The sequence below is a fragment of the Manacus vitellinus genome, unplaced genomic scaffold (assembly GCF_001715985.3).
Source record: "Manacus vitellinus isolate BGI_N305 unplaced genomic scaffold, ASM171598v3 scaffold_51_pilon, whole genome shotgun sequence".
In the NCBI taxonomy this organism is placed as follows: Eukaryota; Metazoa; Chordata; class Aves; order Passeriformes; family Pipridae; genus Manacus; species Manacus vitellinus.
The window spans coordinates 556,774-576,675 of NW_021940620.1; the positions used below are offsets into that span (position 1 = coordinate 556,774).

The 19,902-nt window shown below is 41.8% G+C and overlaps 1 protein-coding gene across 5 annotated transcripts in view; it reads left to right on the top strand.

Moving 5' to 3' along the window:
• Nucleotides 1–19,659, top strand: part of GABRB2 (gamma-aminobutyric acid type A receptor beta2 subunit) — a 119,194-nt gene extending 99,535 nt beyond the window's left edge. For 2 of the 5 annotated variants that reach the window (XM_008922702.2, XM_029962969.1), the window contains 5 exons: nt 880–1,017; nt 2,154–2,306; nt 3,746–3,990; nt 15,673–15,723; nt 19,202–19,659. In XM_008922702.2, the coding sequence (XP_008920950.1) occupies nt 880–1,017; nt 2,154–2,306; nt 3,746–3,990; nt 15,673–15,723; nt 19,202–19,549 (935 nt within the window). In that variant the 3' untranslated portion in view covers nt 19,550–19,659. The remainder of the gene's footprint in view (nt 1–879; nt 1,018–2,153; nt 2,307–3,745; nt 3,991–15,672; nt 15,724–19,201) is intronic. The other 3 variants (XM_018081101.1, XM_018081103.1, XM_018081102.1) reach the window with 3 other exon arrangements.
• Nucleotides 19,660–19,902: the final 243 nt, after the last annotated feature.

Here is a 19,902-nt window from a genome sequence, read left to right on the forward strand (position 1 = left end):
TTCTGATGTCTGTCCACCCGCTCTGGAGTGTGCAAGCTGGCTCAGCTGCCAGCTGGTCTGGCAGACCCAGATTCCTATTTCATGCCTGTTTGTGACTGTGTGGACGTGTGTTCTGGGGTGTTCTTTGGGTGGGGGGATTTTTTGGTTGGTGGTTTCTTGTGGGTGTTTTTTACCAGTGATGGGTGTTGCTGCCTCTGCTCCAGTTGCTTCTTCCAAGGCCTCTTCCAAGCCTCCCTGAACATGGCTGTCTTTTATTGCATTCAGGCCATTTTAGAAAAAGGATTATGCTGTTTTTACAAGTAAAAACTAAATGGGTTTGAACTGGAGTTTGTCCTCTTCATTTACAGTCTAGTTACAAACACAGAGCACAAAGAGCCAGCTGTATGTGGAATTATCACCTGTGTTACTCTCACTGTCCTCTCTCCTGTACTGACCATGGTCCACCAGGCAGAAAAGCATCTCTTTCAGGGCACCAGGAGGAAATGATTCTGCTGCCAGTGCCCAGGGACAGAAATTGCAGCAAACTCCTGCTATTTTATCCAGCCTTGAGATCAGAAGTTATTTTAAACTGAATGTACATTGCTATCTAGAGATGGGATGTGTGTAGTCTTAATTTGGTTTTAAAGGTTTGTTTTACTGATATATTCATGTAATATATCTTAAAAAAAATACAAACCCAACAAATATTATAATACACTAAGATTACCTTTTGAAATTATACGTACAATGACCTGTGTCTGTATGTTTTTTACATATTGTGTTATAAATGGTTTGATTTTCAAAATATATTTGAAGTTATGCTTTGAGTGAATTGTCTGGACTATTCTCTGTGGTGTCAGAAGAGCTGTGGATGTTAATTGTCTGCTCCTGTTTTTGTAGATGGCTACACCACAGATGACATTGAGTTTTACTGGCGTGGGGGTGATAATGCTGTCACAGGAGTGACCAAGATTGAGCTGCCCCAGTTCTCCATTGTAGACTACAAGCTTATCACCAAGAATGTTGTTTTCTCTACAGGTTCGTGGAGGGGAAGCTAAAAGGGGAATTGGCTGGGAAGACTTTTAGAAATGGGTTAATTCACAATGTTCAGTTCAGGATCTGAGCAATAATTTTAGAAACAGGAGTAAATGAGAGCAGCAGCTGTGAATTTTGGAAAGGGAAGGTTTTTACAGCTCTCTGGTGTCCATTCCCCTCTGCAGAGGGACAGTCATCTGTCATGTTGAGGCTCATCAGATGAGCTGTATTTTCTGTTTTCCTGTGACATCTGATTAAGCCACTTACACACCTCAGTGTATCAGTGTGGCCATAAACCCAACCAGTCACAAACCAGCCTGCAGGAAATTAGGAACCTTTTCCTCCCTGTTTCTGGATGTTCCTTTTACCAAGCTGTGGATGTATTGGATAATTATTTTGTCATCAGTGTAAAACCTCTAAAGTCCTTGTTCCACAGGATTTTCGGTTTAGCCTATTCTAGCAAAGTGTATGAGTTTTTGAAGGTTGAAAAGATGCTGTCTGAGGAGAAGGAGAAAATCAAATTGGACCTTAAATTGTTCAAGAGAGGCAAGAGTTGAGTTGGGCTGTTACTTTGTGATGTTCTCTACCCACTTGGGAAACCTGTAAGTGTGTTTGAAAAATTATCTTCAAAACTCAGATATGGGTAGAAATCATCTTTGAAGGGACTGTAGAAAGATGGTGCATCCCAAATTCTTCCAAACCAAGCAGAAATGGGACTTGAATAATGATTTCTAGGCATCCATTTCAACAAGTGTTTCATCCAGTAAATTACTTGTGATATCCAGAGACAAAAGACAGGTGTTGAATTTCTGGGAGAGAATGAGGGTTCCCCTGAAGTGGGCACACCACAGCCTGCCAGGAAACAGGCATTTCTGTGCTCTCTTGCTCTGACATGTGTTTGGGCTGTTGATTCTTGGACATTGTGATACCAGCAGAGATGCACCCAGAGCATCCTTGTACCCTTACAATAAAAGATGCTTTAATCCTGGTTCTTGCTAGAAATTCTGCAGCTGATTATCCTGGATCTTTCAGCTCTGAGTGTACTCTATGTTGCATGAAATAATAAAACCAGAATGACAGGAAAATGATTTCAGGCTTTATACAAGTAAATTATGGCCATGCCAAATATTCTCTTTTAGGTGCCTACCCGAGGCTGTCTCTCAGCTTTAAACTTAAGAGAAACATTGGCTACTTCATTCTGCAGACCTACATGCCTTCTATTCTGATCACTATCCTCTCCTGGGTTTCCTTCTGGATTAATTATGATGCTTCAGCTGCAAGAGTTGCTTTAGGTAGGCCTGTTTACACCTCTCCTGCAGTGTGCATTAGCTGAGTGTTTTCTGGCTTCTGGCTTAGTGGATAGTGCATGAGCTGAAAAAAAATTCCGTTAGATATTTTATGTCTGGCTTGTTAAACTTTGTATTGTTTGAATCAGCATTTAAATCATCACAATTTAAATAAAAATGAAAGGGATTTAGTGTCTGAATGAGCTAACTGTGTAATCATTGTAACCAGAATTAGCCTGTCTCGACATTTTCTGTTCTTTTATTGCTTGTTTGTCTCCAAAGAGACTGCACCTAGTTTGCTTTTGCCCATGGCAGGCCAGAACACACATTCAGCTCTGTGTTATGGGTTATAAATTGCTTTTCCTTTCAGGTATGAATTAAATAAGGTTTTGCTAGGCTTCTGTAGCTCACTTGTCCTTGAGGGATGAAGCTGCACCTCAATTACTGTGTCCAGTTCTGGGCCCCTCAGAATTGACTTCAGGAAGGACATTGAGGGGCTGGAGCAGGTCCAGAGGAGGGAACAGAGCTGGGCTCAATGACCTTAAAGGTCTTTTCCAGCCTAATGATTCTATGATTCTATGGGGTTTTTTTCCTTACTGTTACCTTACATTCCAAATTTGTTCCCCTAATTAATCTCTCAAGTAACTTGTATAGCTAAAACAAGTAAACCCCCATAAAACATACTATTGAGAATCTGACATTTAACCTTAGAGAATAGTCTGAGCTTTACCAGCCTTTCTGTGTGACATTTTCCCTTAAGAGTTTGAGACTGCAGATATCCTGAAAGTGCCTGAGTAAAGCAAGATAACAGTAACTGCAGCCTGGTAATTTATAGCTGAGACTCGTTCCAGAAGGTGTCTGGAACCCTGTTGCAGAGGCCACCAGATTTGTCAGGCCCAACTGGCCCTTAGTGAAGTTGGAATTGTTCAGCCTGGAGCAGGGAAGGTTCCAGGGAGATCTTAGAGCACCTTCCAGTGCCTCAGGGGGCTGCAAGAGAGCTGGAGAGGGACTTTTTACAAGGGCCTGGAGCAACAGGACAAGAGAGAATGGCTTTAAACTGACAGAGGGCAGGGTTGGATCAGATCTTAGGAAGAAATTCTTCTTCCCTGTGAGGGTGGTGAGACACTGGAACACATTGCCTGGAGTTCTGGCTGCCCCATCCCTGGAACTGTTCAAGCCAGGGTAGATGGAGTAAGGAGCAACCTGATCTAGTGGAAGGCTGCCTGCCCATGGCAGGGGGGTTGGAACGAGATGGTTTTTAAGGTCCCTTCCAACCCAAACCTTTCTAGGATTCTGTGAATAAGGACAGAGTTTGGAGATGTCTTTTTTCCACCAGGGGAAAAAAAAAAAAGTAATGTTTTTCAACTCTAGCGTTTGAATATTGTGAACTATGCTAGGAAATTAAAATCATTTCACTCACTACACTTGTCACTTCTTCTTTCCAGGAATCACAACCGTGCTCACAATGACAACCATTAACACCCATCTCCGAGAGACTCTTCCCAAAATTCCCTATGTGAAAGCCATCGACATGTACCTCATGGGCTGTTTTGTGTTTGTGTTCATGGCCCTGCTGGAATATGCCCTGGTGAACTACATCTTCTTTGGCAGAGGCCCCCAGAGGCAGAAGAAGGCGGCGGAAAAAGCCGCCAGTGCCAACAACGAGAAGCTGCGGATGGACGTCAACAAGGTAACTGAGCTGGGAGGGCTGGGAGCATCTCCCAGCAGGGCAGGTCCCACTGCTCCAGGCAGGGTAAAGTGTCCTTTCTGGAGAAACCCAGTGCAGTTGTGGGACCTTGGCCTGGCTCTGCAGAGCAGTGGCTTCAGCCACCTCGCAGGGACCGCTGCCCTCTGGCCTGGAAGGCTCAGGGACTTGTTTCTGAAGCTTTACTGGGAGGTGGTTTCTTAGTCAGGATGGAGAGTTAAATACCTATAATCTGTTTCCAAAGGAAAAAAATCCAAAATGATGGCTGTAGCTGATATTTTAGTAAGAGCTGTATGGAACGTTGGAACTAAAACCTAAATTTAACCTACTTTCATAAATCTTTCAGAGGAGCTGGATAAGAAATATTTGCTGCAGAAGTGTTTAAAGCTTGACAAGTTTGCTTTTTTTCAACATATAATGGCCCAGGATACTATTGACTAAATGAGGAACTGCTCAGAAATAAAGCATCAATGTGCTGTGTACTTAATTTTGAATCTAAAAATGGTCTCTCAGGGAGGGAGAATTGAGGCAGAAAAGACATTTGCCAAGATACACACTTTGGGAAAAGAATCCATTATGCTTAATGAAAATTGGGCACTTATCATAAAGCATTTGTAATTTGTCACTCTGACCATTTTGGATAAGTTTCACACAGTGGCAAATCTGGGCTGAATGCAAAAATGTACTCAGTGTGAAATGTAGAACCTTTCACACACATGCAAAATTGGAAAGTTAAATAAAGTTAAATTATCTTTGAGGGGGGTTTTGTTAGTTTGGGGTTTTTTTGGTTTTTTGTTTTGTTGGGGGTTTTTTGTCAAGGGAAGCTTTTTGAATTTGTGATTCAGCATGATACTCCAAGGAGAAAAAACTCAAAAGAATTAAAAAGCAAAACCAAATTAGAAAAAAACCAAGGGATTATTTGTGAGTTGGAAACATAAGTTTCATACAGCTTTGGAATGGAATTTCTCATGTTTGTTCAGAACTTCTACACTTCTACACACATCGTGTGCCTGATGACAGAACATTTTGTTCTGTGTTTGCTGCAATAACAAAAAACCATCACATATCGATAGAACAAAACAGTTTTGTGGGTTATAGTTTGTAGCCTTTTAAGATGGGGAGTTATGTTGCCATGGCTCAGATCTCACCCATTCATTAGGTTTTTTTTTAATTTTTAATTTGAAAGAAACATGTTTTAATGAATGGAGGTAAATGGATAATGATGAGATTAATTTTGATGTTATGTTAACATAGATCATCTTTTACCTCCATAAAGTTCATCTTTTTCTTTCTATTGGTGATTTTTCAGCAATGAAAAAACAAAGCTGTGAGGTTTTATTTAATTTGTCAAGTTGTATTGGGTTTTTTTATTCAATTTCCCTTTCATTTCAGTTAAACAATCAGTGCTGTGAACTACCCTGTAAGCAATTTCGTAAGACTAGATCTGCATTTAGCTGAAGTCTTTCCTCCAGTATCAGTGCAAAGTGAAGGTCCATGGGTGTCAGAGTGCCACCACTTGCTGAGGTGTATTTTTGTACACACTTTCACTTGTATATTTTTGATATTCTTATTTATACAATAGATCTTTCTGCTATAATAGCCCCAGCCTAGTGGCAAATGGCTGACCATGAAGTAGAATATGAAAGCACTAACCAGTGTGGGAACCCAGTGCAGTGAGCAGAGCAATTAATTCCAATAACTGTTGTGGGAATTTGCCTACAGGATTGACACAAAGTACTCTGGGAACAACTTTATTTAGATTTTCTTTGTACTGAGCCTTTTACTTCATATCCTAGGCCAGCCTGGTTCACAGGGTCTGGCAGTTCTGCCCTGGTACCCAGATCCCCTCTGACCTCAGAGTCAGGTTTGCAGCCCTTTGAGCAGTGACAGGAGAGAGGAGAGGCCACGTCCTGCTGCTCTGGGAGAGAAGAGGAGCCAACAGCTGCTCTTGTGTCTGGCCAACAGCAAGAAATCAGATTCATATCTAATGGACCTGAATATTTTGTCTATTAAGGGGAGCAAAATATTATATAATTATTTTCATGTATAAGAATTAGAAATGGGCCTGAACTGCTGAATTTAGTTCAGATGCAGTTATCCATAAAAGCCAAAGTCTTTTAGAAATGGGACCAAATGAACACTCCACCTGTAATTAGGATCCAATAGTGAAGAACTAATTTTGCAAGATATAAGTGTTCTTTTGTGGTTCCACTTGAATAACTATATGCAATATTATAAATTCATTATAAATTCATTAGAATCAGATACTCTGTGAGAAAGATTAATGCTATGAGTAATAAACTTCAAAAGGTGAGGATGAAAACTTGTACACAGTTCTGTCCCTGCAGGCAGATTCAGCACAGACATTGTAAAACAGGGGCATAAATAGTTACTGGAAGTGCTGCTCGTGGTGCAGCATCTTTGTTTATTCATTATAGAGCAGAAAATTTGTAAGAGATTTCTTCAAATTGTAACACTCTTGTTTGGTAACAGCCTCTTACAACTTCTCAATCCACACAAGGTGGTGAGAGGAGAAGTGCTGTTCAGTCCTTTCATCTGCAACAACTTGCTAAATCAGGGGAGAAGTTAATCCATGTTCCCTTCGTGGTGTTGGATTCTCTGCCATGGAGAGGTTCCAGGGCATTGGTGGTGTCTGGTTTTGCTTGGTGGTATCAGAAGGTGCTGGAGAGACTATGAAGCAGTGCAGAAGCACAAGAGAAGCTGGTTTTTCAGGACTGTGGTATCTGCTGGATCCACTGGAATCCCTTGGAGATTTGGTGACTCAGGGGGGGAATGTCCTGGCTTTCCATCAGGGTGGCTGCAGAGCTTCCCCATGGCTATCCAGTGGGAAACTGTGGCCAAATCCTTCTTCAGATTTCATATCATATTCATATCAAATGCCAAATATGGGAGTCTGGGGTTTGTTCTGTTTTGGTTTTTTTTTTAAATCATAGACTAGTTTACGTTGGAAGGGACCTTTAAAGGTCACCCACTCCAACCCCCTGCAATGAGCAGGGACATCTTCAGGTAGATCAGGTTGCTCAGAGCACTGTCCAGCCTGACCTCCAATGTTTTCCAGGGATGGGGCATCCACCACCTCTCTGGGCAACCTGTGCCAGTGTTTCATCACTCTCATTGTAAAAAAATTATTCTTATATCTAGTCTGAGTCATCACAGCAGATTGTAACTTCATGTACTCCCTGATTTTCAAAGATTGTTGGACCTGTTTGGGGTAAGGGAAAGGAAGAGAAGGAATTGGGCTTCTGTCTTGATTTGCTTCTTGGATACTGAAACCTGAGTAATAAAATCATGGAGAAATTTAAAGAACATAAAACTCCAGGAAGATTCAGACTCAATTACCAGCAGATATGCTACCACAGACTTGTTAAATCATATTGGACTTGCTTAATTTTCTTTGCAGGGAGTTCAGAATAAAATGGCTTGAATATCATCATTCCACCCATGGAACCTCTCAAGCTGCATCCAGCAGTTTGTTCCCTTAGTCTGAAGTCACCATCTTTTGCCTTTGCCAAGGCTAATTTTTCTCTCTGTAAACAGTGGTATTGTTGTTTACAGATAAATCACTGGCTTTCTTCTCACTCTAGACAGCCTTCCTTCACTGGAGAAACCATTCACACCATTTCCTCACCTCTCTTTTCAAGTTTATTATCTTATGTTATGTCTTCAAACGCCTTTATTGCCTCCATAGTTTCAAGTTTCTTAATCTCTTCTGTTCTGAGTGGCAGAGTTCTGCAAGAGTGAATAAGGGTAGGCAAACTGGGAGGGTTTTGTTTCTGCTTGAAGGCCCAGTGTGCCATAAAGGAGAGTGTGTGTACTCTGAGTATATATTCTAAGCCATTGTTATCCCCTTTTTATTCCCTGGACTTCTGTGTTTTAAGTAAGAATGTTGATGGTCATCAGCAACCTTTTCATCCTTTGTAGGCACATTTCATTCTATCTTTTCTTTAGGCTCAGGGCACTAATCTAATATATTGTCTGTGCTTCCTCAAGATGATTAACAGATATGTGAAATATAGGGCCAAATTCCAGCCTCTGGCTTCCCAGTATCCTTCAGCTGACTGTCCTCCTGTGGATGACTGCACTTCCCAGAAGTGGCATTGTGTTTTTCATGTGTAAATACCTCTGGAATGTGGTTTGAGTTGGATGCAGTTGCAGTAACCATTGAATCCTACATGTTTCCAGCCTGGCTCAGAGCACAGGGAGTGCTGCAAGCGCACAGGGACGTACCTGCAGTACCTGGTAACATAAGTTACAGATAAAACTACCTCTGATTTTGCAATCATGCTGCTCTTATTGTGAGCAGTAATAAAGCAAATTTCCTGTGGAAAAGAGGGGAAAAATGTCAGTGTGTTATGCAACAATTCATAAAACTGTTTATACAGATTTATTCAGTCATTTTTTTTTAAGAAATGTGAAGTGACATTGCTAACCTCTGCATGTTTAGATAAGGTTTCTTTTCTGAACACAAATACTTTTTTAAATATACTGAATGTATTTTTAAAACAATGAGTAATTCTTTACTCAGTGGCCTTTGTGTTAGTTGAGGTGTTCAGGCAGGAGGCAGTGACAGGGCATTGCTGCTGCACAGTGCAAGTCACAAACGTGGGAAGTTGTCAGACTAATGACATTTTCCTATCCAAAATTTGGATACCAAGTAAAGAACATGGAACTTCAACATGATAATTAGATTAAACAGCATATTAATAGATTTGAATACAATAAAATTGTACTTGAAAAATTAATGTAGGGCTTAGGGAGCTAAGAATGTTTAAACAAATACAGGTTTCTTTGCAGTTCATTGCCCTACAATCCAGACTGTTGTTATATCTGGATTAGCACAGGGTTGCTGAAGGACTTGAGATGCAAGGAAATAGCAAACAGGAGCTTAACCTGCCCTTAGTTCTCTTCACTTGGTATCTTTCTTCTCCTTCAAGTTGTCTCAACTGCTGAATTTTTTTCCCTGCAGCTTTTTGACCAAGGAGAAGAGTCTGACCAATTTAGCTGGAAAAGTTGAATAGTTCTCCTCACATCTCTCATTTTTGGGGACTGCCCTGCATTATCAGAGCTTTGAGGCAAAAAGGGCCATGCAGTGACCTGTTTCAAAGGGATCACAGCAGTTATTTCAGTGTGAGCTGGGCAGGCTGAGGGTGGGCAGTGTCTGCCCATTGTACAGCAGGGAAGGGGCTCCCAGGGCATCCTCCTTGCCCAGATGCCTGCTCAGAGTCACTGCTGGTGCAGGACACGGGCACTCTGTCCTGGGCCAGCCCTGCCCTGCATTCCAGCACTCCTGGCATGGCCCCCTCAGCTCAGGGCCTGCTCTGCCTGTCCTGTGGCATGGCCCAGCACAGCTGCCACACTTCTCTGGGCCACTGTGCTGGGGAATAACTGCAAGAGCCTGGGTGGATTTTTCACTGTCATATCCATAGATGTCTCTTTTGGCACAGAGGACTGGAATTAGTTGAAGGAGTGTGTTATCCTGAGCCAGAGTGGGTGCACTGCTGTGTAGCTGTGGCCCTTTGCAGGCAGACATGTGGTGCTTTCAGTGCCCTGCAGACAGCCAGGGTCACCCTCCTCAGCTGCCACCCTGGTGTGAAGGTGCATTAGCAGGGCTGCAGATAATGGGCCTTGCTCCAAAGCAGTGCTCCAGAACAGTTAGGCCTGGATAATGCCTTTATTTCCCCTCTGATTCACTGCTGGCTTGTCTCTGGTCTTTGCAGTTCACAGCAATATTTGTTCATTTCAATCTGAAGGAATCATATAATGCATCTCCAGGGAGGAGAAACTGTTGCAAAGGTACCTAAAACCAGTCAGTACCTATTACATAGAACTGCACCTCATACCCTATGGAGTGGAGGTACTTGTAGTGTAAAACATGAATATGCATAGAAAGCATGTTTGCAATAAGCTGTAAAAGCTTTTGGTAAGAAGAGGATTTTTAAACTGGCTATATGCACAGACTCCCTTAATAAACTGAACAGGATATTAAAACTCTAAGGCAACAGGAAGCTCTTAAAGTTTCAGTCTGAAATCTCAAATCCCCACTGCTCTATATTGCTGGAGCTAATGCTGCCTCTGTCCAGCTGTCAGTGAAAACATTCATCCTCTTTCCCTCTCCTCCAAGCAGAGTTTTCCTTTTGTTCGCAGTGCAGGTAAAGCTGCACGAGGACTGGTTCTTGATCCAGGGTCAGAAGGTGTTCCTTACAGGGAAGTATGTTGAAGGACATGTGATAAAGTAAGCATGGATTTAAAAAGTTAGGTCTTTCTCCTCAGTTTGCCTTCCTGCAGTACCAAGGAGCAGTTGCCCATGGAGCAGCCAGCAGTGCACAGGGGCTGGAGCAGCCTCTCAGTGCTTTTAGGAACCCAGGGGCTGAGCTGGAGTGACATGGAGGAAGTTGCAGATTTAGCTCCCAGCACTTTGCAGCAGCAGCAGAGCCAGGAGGTGATTTGTTTCCATACTCTGTAGTGGAATTCCACAATTCCACATGACATCTGAATAAAGGTCAGGTCAGCTGTGGGAGGGTTTTTTCTGCAGCCATGCTCCTGTGAATGCCACGTTTCATCAGTGTTGGACCAGTGTGTGCACACTCTGTTTCTTAAAGCACATTATCCCTTTTGCTTTTGTGCTGCATCTGCAGCCTGAGATGTGCCTGTGACCCTGCACTGAACACACCCTTGGCTCAGGAAGGAATCCTGTAGTGCAGTTCAGGTCATTCTATCAAACTGTGAAGAAATAAGACACAGAAAAGACAAATGATGTCCAGTGAAGTAGAAGCAATGTGTGTAGCTGCAGGCCAGAAGGTGTGTCTGGCTGGGGAATTTGGGGAATTGATTTCCTGAAACACATCAGCTCCAAAGAGTTTGTCAAAGTTTAATTTTCTGTCCCTGTATTCTGTGAGTTTTCAATGGTTCCTGCAGGTGACTGGCAAGGAAGGGCTCCAGAAATCCAGGGGTTTAGCACGTGTTTTACTTGATGAAATTCTGAGGTTGTTTCCTTTCAAGCTACTGCAGTTTTGGGTGGGAAAAGCACCTTCACATAAGTTTCACTGGTAACATGGAAGGTTTTTTGTTTATTGAAGTGAATGATAATAAAGCTGGAGGAGAAGGTCAAAAACCCAGTTGCACGTAGGGATTGATGAAGAGAGAGAACTGGTGTGGGGGATGAGTCCTCAGCTTTTGTGTCATTCCTTTTTGTAGCAGGAGGCAGATGCAATATATAATCATTTTCAATTAAAAAGAAGCCCATGTGTGGTCATATTAACTCATCAGTAGCTTTCACACTCCAAGTAGATCACCCTTCCTGAAATGCACCTGATGAAAGTTGGGTAACATTGAACATAATCCTGTTTTACACAAACCCCTGCCATAGTTACATGTTGGTAACTGTTCTTTTCTCTTGTTTCCATAGAATCATGTGTGTGAAGAACAAACTGCACAATATTGCCAAAAATTCAAGTCATTTTTCTCTAATTTTAAATGTGTTCTGAAATTCTTTGACTGTCCATCAGTTTATATTTTGCAGGTGTATCTGTATGTATATATATTGCTATAGAACTGTAATATGTTTAACTGATGAAACTCAAATTTGGTTGAAGTTTACAGGCACAAAAAGCCACCACAATGTCATGGAGAAAACTACAATATGATTTTTATTTTCTCTAGAATTAATGCATACACAAAACCAAGTATAATACAAAGTTTGCAGTGGTACATAACATTGATATATATTTTGCATACACAGAAATTTACTAAGAAACAAATTTGAAATGACTAACCACGTCTTGGCATCAAAGTTCCTTCATTCTTGTCACTCATTTTGAAATGAGTGACAAAATGTTAGACTCTCCAGAAAAGCAGACTATCAGTGTACAAGTCAATCATACAGGAATGTTCTAATTCAGTCAACAAATTCAGAGTGGTTTTTTTCATAATTTGAAAGCAGAAGACTTTCCATTTTAATATTGTCAGGACTGGTCCTCTGAGCCTTGCAGTGTCTGTAGTTGTGCAGCTGGCTCTGTTTCAGGCTTCTAAATCAGCACTGAACATGACCATAAGAACTACTTTTCTGGATCTTTTTTAATTTGGAAATTTGTTGTGAAACATTAGAAATTCATCTTTCTTTTTTCTGTAACAAGAACTTCTCAGTGATTTTCCATAGAAAAATCTCAGGGCTTCTAATTCATTTTTTTGTTGAATTAGTTGCAGTTTCTCTCCAGAGTTTTATCCTTGGACCTCATGATGCCTCTGGCCATGTTTTATTTTGGGCTGGGCCCAAGAATTATGTCTTCCCCAAAATCACAAGCCTGAATCTGTTGACAAGTGAGTGTGTCGTGGTCAGGTGGATGGAACACTGGTAGACTGTCATCCAGGCCACCCACTCTCACATCAGGGATGTGCTGCAGAGTTCTTGCACATTATATTTGACTTCAAACAAGAAAAATAACATCTTCAGTGTCTTACAGAAGCTGTTTTAGAGGAGCGACTGATAAACCTTGTTTTTACTGTCATAACATCAATATGAAGGTTATTCAGATTTGAAAACTTTCCAGTTAGTTCTTAACTAATATTTAAGCCCACCATTGTGATACGTTCTTGCAGGTTGAAAAAGAAGAAAATGGTCTTCTCCACATGTGTATGTGCATTGTTTCTGAGTTTGGATTGAGAGCAAATGTCTCAGGAAATCAGTTGAAAACATGACTGACCTCAATATTTGTTTATCCTGTTTAATTAACGGCTCTACTTCAGCAAAGCTGCAAACTCATCTCCTGACTCAGGCACTGTTGGCTGGTTCTGGGCAGTGTGTTGGTGCCAGGCTGGAGATGACATGTCATGGAGACCTCACTTGCAGAGTTCATTCCTTCCCTTTCCCAGAGATCAGTTTGGGTTAAACGGCCTCGGCCCCAAGGGAAGGGGAGGGAGGTGTTTTTGTCCAGAATCACAGCACTCCCTATTTCTCCTTCTTGGTGGCTGAGGTGATTTATCCCCCCTGCTCCAGACCCCCAGGGCTGTTTCTGTGGTATTTGGGAAGGTGCTGATGCCCCCAGCTGGGACAGGGCACCAGTGTCCCATCGATTGCCCCAGTCTCCTGTTCGGGGCCGTGTTCCCAACAACAGTCCTGACCTCGCCTGGTTCTCTGCTTGGTTTTGGTTTAGATGTTGGATTCTGGGCAGCACTTTAGACAAGTCCATATTTTGTGGTTTTTATTCAAACGCCACCAAACCAAAGATGCTTCAGCCTCTGTCATTTTATGTGGGAATAGTTCTTCAGTGTCTCCAGTATGGAATCCTGTGCTTAAGCCCTGGATGCCGAAGGAAGTGTGTTTTCAACCATTTCTCTGTAATCCCACAATACTTGCAGCTGAGTTACTGATGTGTTACTGAAGACCATGATCAAAGTTACATGTATCAGAAGGTAAAACTGGATGTCTAGAAATTGATTTACAAGTATCTAGAGCAATGTTAAAACTCCATGTTCAGATCTTGCATTTTTTTTTTCACTTTTGTTTTTAACTCTTGCAGGTTTCTTAGGGGTTTTTTTTGCTTAGATTTCTAGGCTTTAAAAAGTTCAAGAACCTAAACGAAAATCTTATTTAATTTTCAGAGTTTTTCTGAATTTTTTTAACCTGACACCAAGCAAAGTAACCTGAAATTATGAGTCATCCCAATTTTACTGCTCTCTAACCATGTGCTGTACAACCTGACCCAAATCTCAGGGGTATAACACGACCTGAGCCAGTGCATTCTAGCCTAGTTTCATAAACAGTAACTCCAATGCTGGCAGGAAATTCAGTTTTGTACAGGCAGTGGAAATGCCGTGTTTGTTCCACTGCTAAAGCCATTGTTGAATATGACAATATTTTGAAATAATTTTGTGCTATAAATTTCTGTAGCTTTATCTCAGCAGACTGGCTTATCTTGTTAAAAATGTCTGTATAGCTTTAGGCAGGTGCCATTTGGAAATAATTAATTCTTTTTTCTCCCAGAGTGAGCCTGAGAGCAGCTCATGCAGAGCTAATGTACCTCCCCCCCATTGCCTGTGTGGGCAGGGCAGCCCCAGAGCTCAGGGGTTCCCAGGCAGTCACTCAGACCTTGCTGGGGAGGGGGAACATCCCTGAGACACGAGAAGTGCTTCAGACTTCACTGCAGACTCCACCTGATCCTGCCAGAGGTGCTGACAGGAGCCAGGAATGGGATGTTACTGATTTTCCAAGCAAAGCTCAGATGTCCAGAGGTGGGACACTGTGCTATCAATAACATCAAGGTCTTTATCTAGAACAAATTAAATTACATATCTAGGCATGTCATGTAGGTCTTCACTGGGAAAGGGAGCTTTATTTCTGTCTTCAGTTCTTCAGAATGTCTGTTCACAGGACCCAAATGCCACATCTCAGGTGTTAATCTTTGGGATAGACTGGGTACTTCCATTTTAAACTTCATGGTTTAACTCTCCAGATTTGTCTTTGGCTAATGGCAGCCCTACTTAACAAAAGGATATTTCTTTTCAATTTACAACTGTTTTGTTTCAGAAGGTTTTTCCATGGGAAATTTCATCCCTGCTGCCTGTTGTGTCCACAGCTTCTGAGCCATTCTGCCACGAAAGGAGCCATCAGTGCCTGCCTGTAATTGAAGGTTGTAGGTGAAAATGGACATTATGTGAGAAAGCAGGAATGTCAATATTATATCCTTTCAGTTCATCAGTGTTATCAAGCTGTGTTTGGTAGAACAGTAGAGCATAATCACCAATGTGCTGCTTTACTGAAAGTCAGTTGTTCCAGAGATCTGGTCATCCTTGGAGGATTCCTGATGTATGTGTGTGGGAGTTGTAATTTTGTTGTATTTTACATTTGCTAATGTATAAGTGAGAGGAATTCCTCGAGAAAGCCATCATTTTGGAGTTTCTAGGTATCAGGGAGAATATATAATGGTAACATTTCTGCACTTTTCTCTGTATTCCCTTTGTTTGAGACCACCAAAAAGGTCGTGGCCTCTTCCAGGGCTCCAGAGTCAGCTTTTCTTCCACTTGACCTGCACCTATAAATGAGTACCATTTGCACCATATATTTTGTCATCCGGTTTTAAGATTGATTTATCCAAACCTCACCCTCTCACTTGGTTGCTGAGCTCTGGTCATTTCTGCTCCACTTCTGCTTTCACCTTTTATTTCCATGGTACTTGCTGCTGCTTTTTCATCTTCATCCTCCCTTCCTTTCTCGTCCCTGGGAATTTCTCCATTCAGTTTGAACCCTGCTGTTCACCATAAAGAGTCTGTGTTCTATGGCTGAACAATCCTTCAACACCAAGAGACCTTTTTAACCTTCTTCCACCTCCTTTTGAAACCACTTTTGCACTTACTTTCCCCCCAGAATAATTTTAGTAATTGTTTTCATATCATCATACCTTCCTTGGTCAAGTGACCAGTTGGAAAAATTACATTTACATCACAATGTTATGTTACCTTGAGGAGCAGAGCAAGGCAGTAATAGCACCTCTGAAGCCAAAATATACCTGAATATACCTAATTGTTGGCTTAGAGGTCCCTATATATTTTAATTAGTTGTCCTATTATTACCCTAGAGTGCTTTAATTTTAAATGAAAGATAATAGCTGCCTTATCTCTAAGGAAACTGGTCTTGATTTTATTAACTTACAGGACAGAAGAATAATTGGCACATATCATTGTCCAGAAATGTATTCAACAAAGGTATCTTTCATTGTTTTCTAATGTTTTTATCCTCAGACACTTAAAATTCAGGTCTTGGCCGTTTCTGGTCATTAAAGATCCCATGGCACTTTTTTATGGCGTGGTCATCTCAGCCCCAGATCTCGATTTCTGTGACTGTTCTGCTTGCCCAGCATTCCCACCACCCTCACCCACCCATAGTTCCAATTGGCTACAACATTCTCCATTCCTCAGTAAAATCTGGTTGTTGTTCTGCACTGTCAGTCACCACATTTCACCTCTGGGGTGATGGTGCTTCACTGGGAACTCAAGTGGTTCCTCTTTGTGATGCTCCTAAAGCGCTTTGGGATCCTTTGAACGGGGGCTGCTGTTGGCAAGAGCTGGGATTCCCTGGCATTCTGGCCCAGGGTCACTTAGTTCCAGGAGCATGTTTTATTTAGGGTTGGGCGAACCTACTTGGTGGAAATTTCATTCCCAGCTTTCTCTGGGCTGACAGGGAGCCTTCTGTCCAAGGTTGGAGAGTTGGGTTAATTTATTCTGAGTTCTTTGTTGCTTGTTTCTTTCTTTCTTCATTTGTACTTCTGGATTGGAACTTTGGGAGTTCCTTTACATTGGGAATTCAAAGTACCATGAAAAAATGCAGTTGCTCTTATGATCAGTTCACTGTTTCAGGTGCAGGAGGGTCAACTTAATGCTCAAGAAGCACCTGAACTTTGTGGTGTTTACCTGGTTATTGTAACACTTGAAGGTTCGCCCATCACTAATATTTACTGTATTTTTCATTATTTCTTCTGAAAAATTCTTGGAATATTGAAAAATGCTGTCCTTCAGCTCCGATATCAGTGTGATACATGGCAGGAGAAGACACTTTGCCCCAGAAGATAGTTTAGAACATTGCTAAATGTTTTTTTCTGCCCAGCATCACTAATCTTACTAACTGCTTCAGGATTAGCAGATATCTGCAGCAGTTTGCTGTATTAAGAAAACAAGTTAACTGAAGGAATGCTCTGTCACTAAAGCGTGTCTGTATCTAACTCTAGTAACTAAAATAACTTCCTTGCATGTGTTGCACAGAATGTATGCAAGTATGTAAAGAGAACTCAAATTTCTAATATCATTGCAGATCAAAAGGATAAAATGCTTAAAGTAGATTCACCCTAAGAAGATTTAAGATTTTAAGATGTGAACACATTTGTTGGCACTAAAATCTTTCCAAAAATAGTATTTTAGAATGCACAACATTGAGGTGAAAATAAGCAGGCTCTAGGCTAAGGGGTAAAATCACCATGTTAGTGGATGTTGTGTCAAACTTGCCCTGATGTCACTGGAACTGAAACTCATTCTCTTAAGGTCACATGAAACTATGGAAAATGTAGTTTCCAAATGACTTTGCACCCCTCTTGTAAAATACTTACCTCTTTTGGTTTTAGACATTCTTGGGATCAGTGAATGCCAAGTGCCTGTAATTAATGGTTTCTATTTTTAGGATCCTGAAAGTCTTATGATTGGTCTGAGATCTTGTAACAAAAAGGACAGCCTATTTTGTCTTACACCCAAAAATCACATAAGAATTTCTAAATAACTGCACTCATCATAAGAAAATGTTTGAAAGCTCCTTTCAGAGTTTCATAGATCTGTTTGACACCATTTCCACATGGATGCTTTTGTTTGTTTTAATGGCAGAATACTGTTTTTACCTTAGTTTTGTCTGATGCAGGTGAGAACCAGTTTGGTGGCCCTCCTGGCTAGAACACACTGTTTCCTCACCATGCTCAGTATTGTGCTTAAATTAGTTTTTCTCGAGTTTCAGCTCAACTTTCCCATTTTTCCAGTGCTTTTGAAAAAAAAAATGGATTTCCCTAACACACTAGAAACTTCAAAGATTTCATCTGGCTCAGATGGAAAGCAAACAAAAATGGAAGATTTTGGCTGCTTCACATTAAGTCACTACATCTAATTTAAAACTCAAATATACTGAAACTAGAGGGGTGCAAACTCACACAGATTGGGTGGGAAAAAAAGTGAGAGAGAGGGAAATGTGGCATCTCAGCAATGGCAGTTTTTGTGCATCACTGGAACAGATGTAATCACTCAAATGACAGTGTTTCAGTAGGTCCAAAGTACCTTCCCAGAGCAGAGCCTGTGCAGGGGGTGCTGCTGAAAGCAATTGTTGTCACCCCAGTTCTCTCCCAGTGCCATGGGAAGTATTCCAGAGAGGATTAATGATGGCAAATACAGTGTGTTGGGTAGTGCAGGAGGTACCTGCTGCTGAGGGCTGGATTCTAAACATTACAGATGGAAGAATTCCATATTATTGTTCAGAAATCCCCAGAAGTGGCAGTTTGTGCACTTTGAGCAATAACCATGGAATATATTCCGTACACAGGAATGTGTGCACGAGTCATGTGGCTGAGCTATTCTTAAAGGAGCTCTGGGACAAGTTTGTCTCTTATTTGGCCTGGAGTATATCTGCACTACCATCACTAAGGCAGTGTAATTAATTAGCTTCTCATTAGCTGTTATTTCTTTTTAAAGTATTTTTAGTTAATTATACTCTTTAATCACACAATTCAAAATGTATATTTAGAGGGAAGGCTGAGGAGAATTAGAACTTCCTAAATGACTTCATATTTGTTTTCTATAAATGGATTATTTTTAATTTCTCCTGCCATACTTCAGATCTACTCCAGATCGCCTAAGAGTAGAATTTAGTTCCTTATCTTTGAAATCCTCCTGATTGTCTAAGGGGTTTCTTTACAACATTGCATTAATATTTTTTTCGCTGAGCTGCCTTTAAAAAAATGCATAGTAGCTAAATCTACCCATTGAAACAATTGTTCAGTGTACATTTGATGTGATTACATTCTGCCTCTCTTTTTCCTTGCTTGAAATTGGAGATCTCTGCTGCCCCAGCACGGAGGTCTCCACAGCATGCATTGTATTTATGCAACTCATTAGCACTGGGGAATAGAGTTTCCACATAGGTATAGTTAGCTGGTGCCTTTTCCCAGGTAAACACCAGTGCTGGTTGGAATATTGGGACAGAAAACATGCATTCACTTGTGCAGTGCCCTGTGCCTTGTTTAGAGACAGAGACCTTGTGAGTACTTGAAATTTCTGTCAGAGCAGAAGCTTTCATTTGAAGGAAGAAAGACTGAAACAAAGCAGACTCTTTTCCATTTGATTTCCCTTCAAAACCCCTGGAAATTCCATTTTTTCCCCAGATACCCTTCCCAGAATCCCACCTTCAGGAGCTGAGCGTGGACTTCATTTCCAGCCCGTGCTTGCTGAACGTGGGTCTGGGGCAATGCCCTTTGCTGCCCTGCCCTGTACTGGCCCTGTTGCTGTTGAGTTCCCAAGAGATGACAGTGAATGCCTGAGGTCCCTCAGAGAGGCTGCCGCCCCCAGGGAGCAGGGTTAGGTCTCCCCTCCCAGCATGGCTTGGTTGGCAGCCGCGGGTTCCCTCTGCCCCGCTCACCCCGCTCTCCGTGTTTTGCAGATGGACCCCCACGAGAACATTTTGTTGAGCACCCTGGAGATCAAGAACGAGATGGCAGCCTCGGAGGCCGTGATGGGGCTGGGAGACCCCCGCAGCACCATGCTGGCCTACGACACCTCCAGCATCCAGTACCGCAAGGCCGGGCTGCCCCGGCACAGCTTCGGCCGCAACGCCCTCGAGAGACACGTGGCCCAGAAGAAGAGCCGGCTACGGAGAAGGGCCTCGCAGCTCAAGATCACCATCCCGGACTTGACTGACGTCAACGCCATCGATCGGTGGTCCCGCATCTTCTTCCCCGTGGTTTTTTCCTTCTTCAATATTGTCTATTGGCTTTACTATGTGAACTAAGAGACAAAGCCACGCAGGAAGCAAGAACTGGATTTCTCTTCAAACCGGTTGTACAGCCAAAAGTGGGACTTAGAAAAATTCTATTCAGGACAAAAAGTTACTTTAAAACACCTTAGTTGCTGGCCCACTCTATGGTCTGTTTTTATAATGTTTTGGTTGTCTCTGCTAAACCATATATATGTTAAGTTGCAGTATGGACATATCCCCCTATCAAAATATAAGTGCATTTTAAGTGTGAAGGCAAATTGGATTTTGAAAATAGTTTCTGTCTCATTGTCCTTCACTCCCTTTTTATTTTTTTGGTCCTTTTTTTTGATGGTCATTTGATTTTAGTGCTACAAATTATAGAGCAG